At 35.9% G+C, this 12,462-nt stretch overlaps 1 protein-coding gene across 1 annotated transcript; it reads right to left on the bottom strand.

Moving 5' to 3' along the window:
* Nucleotides 1-2,863: 2,863 nt before the first annotated feature.
* On the bottom strand, nucleotides 2,864-4,622 carry LOC110378115 (uncharacterized). Its single transcript, XM_021337225.3, has 2 exons — nucleotides 4,387-4,622; nucleotides 2,864-4,266 (listed from the first exon to the last, which is right to left on the bottom strand). The coding sequence occupies exons 1-2, from the start codon at nucleotides 4,471-4,473 to the stop codon at nucleotides 3,904-3,906; spliced, it is 450 nt and encodes a 149-aa protein (XP_021192900.3). The 5' UTR covers nucleotides 4,474-4,622; the 3' UTR covers nucleotides 2,864-3,903.
* Nucleotides 4,623-12,462: the final 7,840 nt, after the last annotated feature.

Below are 12,462 nucleotides of genomic sequence, written 5' to 3'. Positions count from 1 at the left end.
TCCATTAAACTTATGAACGTTTATTTACAATAGCTAACAATACAACAATGCATTATTAAGTTTCTAACCCTTTGCACTGCCAGCCACGAGTCTACGAAAGGTCACGAACTTTCCCACTGAGTGAATGAGTGAATGAATGAACACCACAGCTGTTGTACTATAATCGTTCTCCCCTTGTTTAGTTCAGAATCACATTATTACAATTACAAATCTTTTAACAGGTTGGGGTGGTTCGGCCTGTTTTACCCGATGTTGGTGAGAACCGATTTATGTTAAAAATGTAGATTTTTATGATTATTTTTGGATTGTGGGAACAACGGTGGATAGGATGTCATATTGGTCAAACGTGCTTTAGGTAATCAAATTATCCTGTATGTAAATTAACGATCATTGATTTTTACTAAGATATAAGGGAAATATTATTTGAGAATTGAGAGTAAAATAGGGATTAATCTAAATCAAAATGCCCTCGCTTTGAAGTGCTCTGGGGACCCCAGAGCACTTTAAATATAATACATACGCTAGACTGGGGTATGTATTATGTTAACTAAGAAACAGGTATGAAATTATTAGTTTTTTCGTAAAACTATGTGACAACTTACAATATTTTTCTACAAAATCTCTGGCCTAGAGTATTTGGAGATTCGCTTATTCTTTATTAAAATTAACGAGTACCTATAAAATGAAATTTTCTTGTAAAAGATAAGCAAATGGGCTTTAAATAACATAATTATTTGGTTGTAAAACTTGATGGGCGCCATTGTTTTTTATGGTTATTGACCGGGTATAGGTATGCGTGAAGATAAAAGTTTTCGTCTTTAGCGTGATTTCTTTAGAAATGTGTTTAGATAGTTTTATTCATTGCTATTGTTTTCAAATAGATTTTGGGCTTTCGATACAGTTTTATCTCAAGCTGAACTCTGAAGAAACTGCTGACTATAGATTTGATTATACTCTCCAAATAACATGCAATATAGTAAGTAATTAGCTTGTAAGCATTTCTCGATAATATTGTTGCAGCTAACCTTTTACTTAATGATTAATTAGTGGTCTCCTCACCTATATTCCAACAAGAATACAAGAGAGGTTTGCTATATTTTGCCTAGAACTGAATATGCAAAACTATATTTGTAAACCGAGGAATATAAACTAGATCTCCAATGGCGCTTACATTACCTGTACCTAAGTTACCTGTGTCTATTCGTTAGTTGAACCTAGTCTGCATCGGCATAGGAATTGTAGTGAATAATTCTAACATTACCTAGTTTCTCCTTGTTTAATGCTGAATAGAATACTGTTTCAAATTGCGGATGCAAATGATAAAGCTACTGTTTCTGTTTGCTCGTAGTTCGTATGAATTTATTTGTCTGACTGTTTCCACAAGTTTCTCTACTGTCCTGAACCACCAAGTCCTTCCTTAATAAATGAGCTCATTATCACTGAAATAATTTTGTCAATTCGCAACACTAGGTAGTTCCTGAGTTCCTACCTAATTATATAACCTTATTTCTCTTAAAACTTTGTGAAGTTGTAATTATATAGTCTTAATTACTGGTTGAGGTCGCTAAAACGGGCTACTTACTTACTCGGTAGGGATCGAGTTGTAGGGACACACACATGACTGTTTTCGAATATTTCTTCATTCTTTAATTACATTTCTGATATCAGTACCTACACTTATCGTGAAAACCTCAAATAATATTACACGCAGTATAAATAAATTGCGTACACGTCAAAATCAATGCAGTACTTCCATATTTTTGCAGTCATTTGTTTCACAACACATATCAATCTTACTCCCTGTAATATATTTTCCTTCTACGATATCTCTAAAAACTAGTTCCGTAGTCGTAATTGGCTTTATAAAAAGGTATATTGTACACTGTATGTGTCAAGCTTCTTTATGTTTCTTTTTTCAGCCTCACTAGCAGGTATTATGTCGTGTATGCTTCAGAACTTGTCGCGACATGTCCGAACGAGTCCCTTCGTGTATCGAATAAAGGCTCCGGATTGTACAAGTATTAATAATGATAAGGTTGCGTGTCATAAAATGATATGAGTTTTTTATTGAGTACGATTTTGTTTGATGTTGAGATAAGTTTAGTACTGTTTTGGTATGGTAGATTTGGAATCAAAATCTGAAGTTTTGCTTTTGTAATTAAACTTATTTTTTAAGTTCATGTATCAAATTATTTACTGAAAAAAGCTTCTAAGTTTTGATACGCAGTGTGCAAAAACAGAAAGTATCTTGATACACAAAAAATATTAATTAAACTCAGTTGCTTGTTTTCTAGGAGAAAGATATCTATGTCTAACTAAATAAGGAATCTAGCAAACGTATACTTACTTGCCAAAAATAAACAAATGTATGAATTTACTTTAAAGTAAATAGGAAAAAACAATATATAGGTCAATAAATGTGGACGCACAAGTATATGTATATTACCTATTGCCAGGTAATTCTTCAGATTTAAAGTGTGTTTATGATCAGCATATTACGATTTCCCTTTTGCTATTGTTTGCAACAAATAGTGGGAATTGCCTCGTATGGAAGTTTCCCGCGCAAACGCATCAACGGTAGATGATAACCAGTTGTTGAAAAAGCTAACTACAGTTGTTGTTGTTGCCTTTTGTTTATTTTGAAGTGCTTTTAAAATTCAGAGAACACTCAAAGTGTTGTTCAAATTGTTTTATTATTCTGTTCTGCTTTTATTTATAACTGCTATTACAGTATGAATGGCTTTCTTAAGCACGTGTTTCGCACTTATTAATGTGTATAAGTTTGGTTGTAAAACATGTTTTTACGATGCCAGTTTGTCTGTGTGCGTTTTAACGGTTGTCGGGTAATTAAATAAAATAAATGTTTAAATTATACATTAATGTTTATTAAGAATCGGAGATCAAACGAAAGTCTTGAATTCTTAACATTATCAGTCTAAGATACGAGTGCTTATCTAACTTAGGTGCTAACTTAACAACATAAGTAAGAGTTACTTACAATAAAAAGTAATCGTAAGAGAAAAAAGTCACCTTAAACAATTGACACAAATGGAAGAATTCATCAAAAAATACAGAAAAGTAACTTAACTATAAAACTTAACACGTTAATTGTACTTAGTTATAGCTAAAACTACATTAATTAAGATTGGCACGCTCGGCCCACTTCTGCAAAACTTACAAATGAAACAGAATTTAGCAATAAAATGATCTAAACGTTACACAATGATTATAAAGAATGGAAGTTCAATGATTTTACTTAAACTAAGAACCTTACAAACTATTAAAGCTTCGTTTACTGATATGTTAAATTCATATCGAGATGTCTACAATCTAATAAAGTTCACTTAGTGTTGCAAATATCACATGAAAGATAAACTTAAGTTACTAACACAAAATTAAGCGACGTTCAAAAACACTTAGCGAACATATGTCAAACTTAAACACTAATATACTCTGCTTACAAACTAATAAACTTTACTTAGGTCTAGTTAAAGCTTTCGATCGTTATATAAACTCTGGTATCACAGACAAAACTTAACACTAGTGGAAGACGTTGGATTCAGAAAGAGAAACAAAGCAGAATCGTTACGCATTAGAAGTTCAGTCGATAGCCGGAGATGGTGCAATGATAATTACAGTGCAGTTCATTAAAGCTGTCTACCAAAACTTGCGACAATTTACTGTTACACTAATTTATATGCGGACAGCGCCTCAGTACATCTACTGGAGATCACAACTAGGCTACATCACAGGGAGGCGCCGCGCCGACACAACACTAAGTCTAATGGAAGACATGGATCTGTGCTACCGAGCACGTTTACAACTAATGATGGAAGACGCGATTTTGTTTTCACTGCATTTTAGTACCGAAGGAAGAACTGAAGCGAAAGTTTGTAAAGTAAACTAATAACAAATGTTACATACGAAGCAGGTTTTAGAGGCCGAGTAGCAGATCTCTCGCACTTCGTTGGCCATGTTGTCGCTGATCTCCGAGTCCTCGTTGATGAGCTCGAAGCGGTTGTTGGCGATGTTCTGGTTTTCAGCGTTGTCGTTCTCCTCGACGGGCACCGGTTTCACCGGGTCCACCGGGTAGAAGAAGTCCGAGAAAGGTATGAGAACAGGTTCCTCGGGGTAAGCAGTCTTTTGCGATGGTAGGTCAGTACGCGGGCCCGCGTTGGAGATCAACTCTCCTAGCTTGGACCAGCACTTATTAAGATTAACCCGCGTTGAAGTTGTCACCTTGCGGGGAAGCCGAGGCTTGGAGCTCTGTAAACAAATAACAAAACATAATAAGTACACATGTCACTGGACTACAAGTTGTGATTTGTGGGAGGGAATAGTTGTGGTTAAGAAACGAGTCAGAAACGGATGAATCTGGAAACTTACCTGACGGCTCAAAAGCTTCGCCCAAGGCGAGCGAGGTGAGGGCACCTCCTTCTGCGGGGATTGCGTGTCATCCTTAGCCAAACACATTTTAACTAGTTATTTACTACTGTTATACTACGAACTTATACTAAACAAGTTACGACTACGTATGTACAGGGGCTACTGCGATAAGATACAGAGCGTCATGCGCGCACGATGCGTCAGCAGGGAATGATTGAATCAGGAAGGGCGCGGGGTTTATATAGTAGGGCCGTGCCGAGCGCGCGCGCGTGAGCGTGTGCCGGGAGCGGGGCGACGCGCGCGCAGCACGCGAGCGGTAGCGCGCGCCTACAGACTGGTTTTTACGAACAACTTCTACGAATAGAGGCTTTGACGTGCCGCGACTTGGAATAGTTACAGAGTACCACAAGATTGTGCTCGTAAAGCTTTATTGATGACTAACTTGCTCATATGGGGCCCTTGGAGATGAGTTTCATATATTTTGTTTTTCTCTACTAATAATGACTTGTATTTATTTTAGATTCCGTGTCTGATAACGCTTTGAATAAATCAGTATTCTGCTCATCTTGGTTGTGACTGGCGGGACATTTCCATAAGTTATGGCTGTGTAAATTGATCCATATAAGGAAGTGAAGAGATACGGTGTCAGTGAGACAGAAATTAAAATGGCCATTGAATTAATTTAACATTAGTTTTGTAGCTATAGAAACAATAAAATGCGAGGTACAAAGGGGCCGATGTCTCGCGTAGGTTCTGGTCTAGTCCGGCGTCACCTAAGGCGGTTCCTAGCAAAATAAACAGCGGTATCGCTGCATTATGAATCACGGGCTGCAGCTGGCCATCGGATAGATAAGTTCCTGCGCAGATTTATCACGGCACGCCGGTGTTGCTTCCTGTGATTAAATCGCATGCGGCCGCCGTCGCAAATCACGTACACAGCACTGATAAATCATTTCCTCCGGTCAGTTGAGCGAGCGACGGCTAAATTATAATAATGTTAGATTTATTTTAATATTTTTGTATACCTATTTGACTAAATTGATCCGGCCTCTTAGATGGGACGGTAGCACTGCGAATTTTCTGGCATTGATCAAAGAGTTTTTTGGTTTTCCGCACGTAATTTTTCCGTTTCGCATAGTCAGTCATATATTTGGCACTTATCTTTCTAAAACATAACACTAAAACTTAACTCGTCATGCGTTTACACATCGGTATTTTGCTACCAACTGTCATCGGACGTCCAAGTCCGGATACAGGATATAAGCTAATTGCATACCGTCGACCTGCCTGAGCAATTTTGGTTAAAAACAAAAGAAAGAGTAAGTAGGTACAGTACATGAAATTCGAACAATGGATTTTCAATTGTTTTTCATACTTTTCCTGGTGATGGCGATGTTCATTTGTTTTATAAAACTTTGAAGTATATACGTATTATGTTGTTTTGTTATGTACATACTTATCGGTAATTCTTGGTAGAATTCACAATGTTTCTTTAAACGCATGTCAAGTTTGCAGTTGAACCAAGTTTGTGCCGTGTGAATGGAACGACCGTTAAAGGTAGCGTTTATTGTGTGTGACGGTTAAATGGGCACGTTCGATATTGTTACGGCGAAGAAGCAAGCAGATACTTGGAAGTTTTAAAAAGTGGGTTTTTTGGTAAAACAAATCTTTTACGTTGGCAATCTACGATTTTATGTAAATATAATATACTCAATACTTAAATGTTGACTACGAAATATTAATTTTATACGCAAGTAACATAAATATCGGCCGTCAGAATAATTATACGGAACTCAGATGAATAAATCAGCAATGATTTAAAATCTTCATAAAAACTCATTAGACTACGCGCTACGAGGCGTAGCACTTTCGTAGCACGAATTTCGTGTAGGCCTACCTAAAAGATAATAATGTTCCATTTGAAATTAATGTTATCTAACCGTCAGTTTTAGTTTGAAATGTAAGAAATCATTGTTATTTAGTGTCGTGCCATTTATTCCTTTTGTATTTCAAGTAACTTACTAAATTATAATGATAGATTTACCTCTTAAACGCTTTAAGATATTCGGCAAAAACTTTACTCAAAGAAATAATAAAAATTAGTAAAATATATACTGTAAGACTGCCGTAGTTTAACATGATTATGAATAAAATATATACCCATAGTTTCACTATTAAAATGCAAGTAATTTCTTCACAAGATACCGAAAATACTTTTGACAAGATATCATCTATTTAAATAGTATTTCACATAAAAGACCTCGGTTAACAAACATTAGTGATTTTATTAATATTATGATATTATCATGAGACCAACTTCCCGGATGTGATGTATAAAATATGCTAATTGAATTACCACACTTAACATACTTGTAATAAGATACGTTTTTGTTGTAAACACGACATTTTCTGAGAGTTTGAAATTTTTTGGCGTATTCCGTTGTTCTGTATTTTCTTTTATGTTCATTAATTATAATTATTTTGCTATTTATTTTTATTTCGGTAATAGTATTAGTTTTAGTGGTTTTGTATATACTTATTATATGTTTGTGTTGTAAATATCCCTATTCACAATATGCGTGTGTTTATAACTAACATTATTAACACCAAAATATGTAAGGTCTACTGATTTAGATCTAATATTCCTCCTAAGTTTCCTCCCGCTTATCTTATTGTAGGTACGAATGTATCTGTCCAATTAGACTGACCATGATCACGTTCTAATCAGAATATTTTTTTTTATAGAGTTTTAAGTGATAATAGAGTTTTCCTATATTTGGAATTAGTTAGATAGTGCCCTAAGATTAGTTAGATTTTTGAATATCGATGGAAAGTTCTGAGAAAAATAATTATGAGTTCATGCTTTTTATCTTAACCAGACCTAGCATATAATTTACGCCGTAACGGATATTTCCATTTCTATAATTGCACACTTAACAGTAAACAAACAATAAATAAGTAATAAGCACTATCGCATTTTATTGTCATTGACTTCTTTAATTAACACTCAGAAAAGTGCAACGTTTTGCACTCAAACGAACACTCAATACTAAAAATAAAATAATACACATTTGATATAAGTAGGTAATAAATATATTTTTGATATTTTATTTTAACACTTTAATGTGTACGATTTAATTAAAATAACATTTAGAAGAATATCGAAGTGTTTATTGTAGAAGTTTATAAAAACAGGTTATTTAATATACACATAAATGTTTAAGTTTATAAGTTCTGATAACGTTTATTTTTAACTGATAAACAGGAGATGAAAAATAAATTTTAATTCGCTTTCGTACTTATGTGTACTATTGAGGTTCATCTTAAAGTTTCTTACGTCTAAGTTTCTTAAGTCTTTTCTTTTGGGGTTTTGTATTGGTAATTGACAAAATAAATAGTCAATGTACAGGATTGGTCATAATAGTTGTAGAAGTACGCCAATATGATTAAACACCATACACATCTGAAAAAATCCAAAAATCTTAATGACTAATAAGAATATGTTTGTAACATTGTAAATATCAAAATTTATAGCGTCGATAAGTATCTGAAGATCACGGTTTTATGGGGCCATAAACATGTAATTATTTTTATACTTCATTTTCCTAATTAAGACGTCCTCTAAGTCTGTAAGGGTTAATTAGCTAAGTCATCAAAATTTTGTGGTCCTTGCAATTTATTGTTATAGCAATTTTATAATCCTTAATTTAAAATTAACGACTGATCTTATTTCCCACGCAAATAAGCCAATCATTATTTCTCATGCAAAAAACTAGAGGTATGCAAATTGAACGAGAATTCGTATGTTATTTCTAATAAGACACTTATTTAGCCTATCAGATTTTTTCCATTTTCATATTGCTCACATTACTAGGAAACTAACTCTAAAACCACACCCAGAACTTAATTCAATATCAACATCGCCTAAAACAAAATCAAAAATTCATTTACTGAGGTAATTTTATTTGGCAAAAGAAAATATCTAGACAAACTCCTGTACGTATTACCCCCGCGCGACATAAATAAAGCTTCGTCCTACTTGACATAAAACATTCGATACTCAAACAAGAGACAGTCCACCTCAAAAGCCTAAAAGGTAACCGATACTCAACTGAAGAATTTCACAACGTAATACTTTCGTTAAAAGGAAAAAAAATCTCTCGACCACAACCCGACCACGTGCAACGATTGCTTTTTGAAAAAAAGTGTTCACTTTTTGCCCCTTCTCCCTTGGGGTAGGGTTACAAAATGGAACTTTGTATTCCGTGCGTATCTACTGTAGGGGTATAATGGTATTTATGAGACCCTACCGAATTAAAAAGACGTAACTACACATACGACACTCACTACATACGCCCTTCTTACTCTACGGCGGTATATTGTGTGCGTGTGTGCGTGAAGTGTGGACAACACACGCCTGCGCGTACGCCGATGTTGACTCAGTTTAGGGGATTTGGTGTACTTAATATATGGGAGTGTGGGTTTATTGTCTTGTTTGATGAAGAGTGATGCTCTTAATTTATTGTGTGGTTAATTTAGGACTATGTGGTGGACTTTGACATAAGAATTTTTCGTTGGTTTTTGGGTTCATTATTAGGGTGAAACTTACATATGCTAATGATAATTTAAATCGTAAGTCTCAATAGAATAATTGTTGTATTTATAAAGACCTAGTCTATAAAGTAAACATAATTAAATTATAAAAATTATAGCCGTATGAAAATTGCCTCATCATAAAAAACCCACAGCACTTAACATACAATAGGCATATTTCCTTATACTTGTGTACCCCCATACCATAACTATTATTTACCAAAACAATACCATTCGTTACACTATTATAGGCTATAATTATTCAAACGGCAGAGGCGTCAATAAAACACTCACGTTGGCAGATAAGTGCTGCGCGCGCATGACACGCGTTGTCACAATGACATTCCTTGCTCGATGCGGGCTGTCATTTTTGATATGTTGAGGTGAAAGTAGGGTTAAGGGAAATGCTAGAAATTACTAGAAAATAAGGATGTCTACTTTCCCTCTGCAATATTTTTTTTGTTGTATTCAGGCAACCTTTATTAAGAAAAAGCTAACAACTGATTTAATAGTAGGATTAGTATAATGGCTGTGAGATTTACGCTTCATAATTTTGATAACATTACAACCATTATTTCTCATTTCTTACACCTAACTTGTACCCCTATTTACAAAATACTTGACCCACATATTCGCAAAATTACATCTACATTTCTTTAACAAAGAGTACAAATAAAGCGGTCACGTGGTCAGCTATGCACGTACGCACGCCACGCATCCCTTCGCGTGTAGCGTGACAATAGACACGCAGCAAGATATGGGTTAACTTTATTGTTGTGATGCATTGTGAAATGAAGGTGAAGAAAAAACTGAGTGGGTTGAAAATGTGATTTATTTTTGGAATTTATTTTGATAAATAAAGGCCCTTCATGTGTTACCTTGTCGATTATAATTTAGACTAAGAATGTACTGAATTAATATTCATGTGTGATGATGACCAGATCCCCGATCCAAATGGTGCCCCGTTGTTGACTGAATAGTAGGTACAGGATTCTGAAAAAAAAATGAAAATAAATAGTAGCTGGTCTAAAACGATTTCATGGTCACTTAACAAAACTCCTAATTCAATTGTTTGTCAGCTACAAAACACGCGCCTACACGCTATCATATTAGTAAGGGCGATCATGATCCGGTGACGCGCGCCGCTCATTTAGATCGCAGACCCCATTGTCTAGCGAAGGGCCAGCCATTTGTATGCATACCTATCTATGATAACCCACAAAATCTATATTGGTTATTAATAACGACGCACGCTAATAAAATAACGATGCTATCTCATTTAGGACGTTGACACTTTTTTAAGCCGTCAACATACCTACGCTTAACTTTTATTGAATGGTTCATGAATAAATGCATACGGTTATTAATGATAAATTCTCCACAGAATAGCTATGGGCTTATTTAAAAGCTTAAGGTGTAAATTGTAAGACTTCCACCGTACACCAGGATGGTCATTAATTTAATATAAAGGCATAATGGAATAAGACTTTCAAGGAAAACAGCATTTGCATAATAGCTTCTTCTCAGCCATCAGGGCATCAATAGCGTCAGATTGTCGTGCGCTGAAGATTTTATGTGACAACCTCCGTTGATTGTATTGAAATTTAAAAAATATTCTGCGGGTACTTATCATACAGATCACTCTATAAAAATAAATTACAGAAGCAAAAGAAAATGTAACACGGCCGTCGTTATCATAAAGCTAACATAAGCGAATAAATCAAACGGCGACACACACATACGCCACCTGTTAATACATACACGAGGCGACGTAGAGTATAACGTAAACAGCCCTTCTACGGGCACTTACTTGAATAAATCCTGTAACTGGAGCTGGCCGCGGGACACGCACACATGCACACATCCACGCGTCGCGACACGCTCGCAGCGCGCGCGCACACTCGCGTCGCGCTTCTAATCGGCGCTTTCGTTCGCGTGGCGGGCGTGTGTGTAGCATCCCCGTTAAGGGGCGCAGGTGTGGCGTGGTGAATGACGCGGCCGTGGGAACTCGCCTCAACCCCGGGTTCCCATGCTCTCGCCACCTGCCACCTGCCGTACTACGCATAATTCGCGTTCGTAAATGAACGGTAGTGACCACGTGTGCCCAGTTTTTTCATCTCGACGAGGACGCGGAAGACCGGTGGAGCCCAATTAATTTTATCTTAATGATACCGGAGCCGATGCGATCGGGACGGGGGTGTGGCGATGAAGATTTCTCCGAGTTAATCGATTGTGTCAATAATTTCGTGTTATAGAAAAGTCATCGGTTTTTGTCGGTGTCCAGTTGGCGCCCAATTCCTGAGAACAGGAAGCGCCTGGAATTCATAAAATTATTTTTTGTAATTAAGCATGAATTTCACGTAATTTACTAATGCGTTCATCAGTAGGATTCCTGTTCTTGCAACTTGTTTCACGAACGTGTTCGTAGAGAGCCCTCCTTTATCCTTAAATGGTTCTAAAGACGAGATTGCTTTCGATTTTATCAGTGTAATCAGTTAATTGCCTCTAGTTATCAAGTAATCTGCAAACTTGTTTCTCTTTATCTTTCGAGGCGAAACTTGCCGATTTGCTTCGCATTTAAAAAGACATGTGGACTACATCACGTCTGCCCAAGAACCCTTAAATAGAACACCATGTTTTAATTTCTCCTCACTTAATCAACTGACTGTTTCACCATCATTCCTATTTCAAATTAACTTATTATTTCATCACCCATCCATTTTCAAATACAGCCATTCTTGTCAAGTACAAGATGCAACAATTTCGCTACCCAATCACTAACAAGTCGCATCGACAATAGTGATGTTCCGATAACAATCGGTATTCACCATTCACTGGTGACCTTTGCACTTGTTCCGGTACCTGTTCCGGACCGGTACACGACCGTTCCGGCTCGTGCTCTATGACCGTTGATGCCACCCTTAATACGTTAATTGTTATTATGAGTATGTTCCTTTTTATTAGCCTTAAATGGGGGTTATTTTAATGGTGATTTTTTAGTTGGCTGTGACATTTAGCGTCGTGTGTGCTATTGTTTTTAGTGGTAATTAAATATTACATGTAGTTTTTTATGAGGTTCAAATGTTATGTAAAAGAAAGTCAATATTAGAAAATAACTTATGGAGGGTTTCTGAGCACCCTTATTGATTGGTAATCTATTAATATTCCCTTCGGAGGCATTAGTGACGTGATTTTTCACCACTGAAGTAAGTAAAACCTTCTTGTTCCTTATAATTTTCGTATCATTCTCTAAAAATATATACATTAACAAGCATTACTTTATACGACATATTAAATCCAATAATTAAGACATTACATCCATTAATTTCCCTACATTTTAAACACAAGTGACATTGAAACTTCTCAGCAAATTGATAACCGATCTCCATTAAACTGTTGTCCTCAGGCGGAGTGACATTTTCCAACAGTGATTATATATTATGAAGTATATGGAGGTGTTCCTCGAATATAATTACGTGTTGG

The sequence above is a fragment of the Helicoverpa armigera genome, chromosome 18, assembly GCF_030705265.1.
Source record: "Helicoverpa armigera isolate CAAS_96S chromosome 18, ASM3070526v1, whole genome shotgun sequence".
Lineage (NCBI taxonomy): Eukaryota > Metazoa > Arthropoda > Insecta > Lepidoptera > Noctuidae > Helicoverpa > Helicoverpa armigera.
The sequence above is the reverse complement of the archived record's forward strand: the minus strand, read 5'-3'. Positions and strand labels throughout refer to the sequence as shown.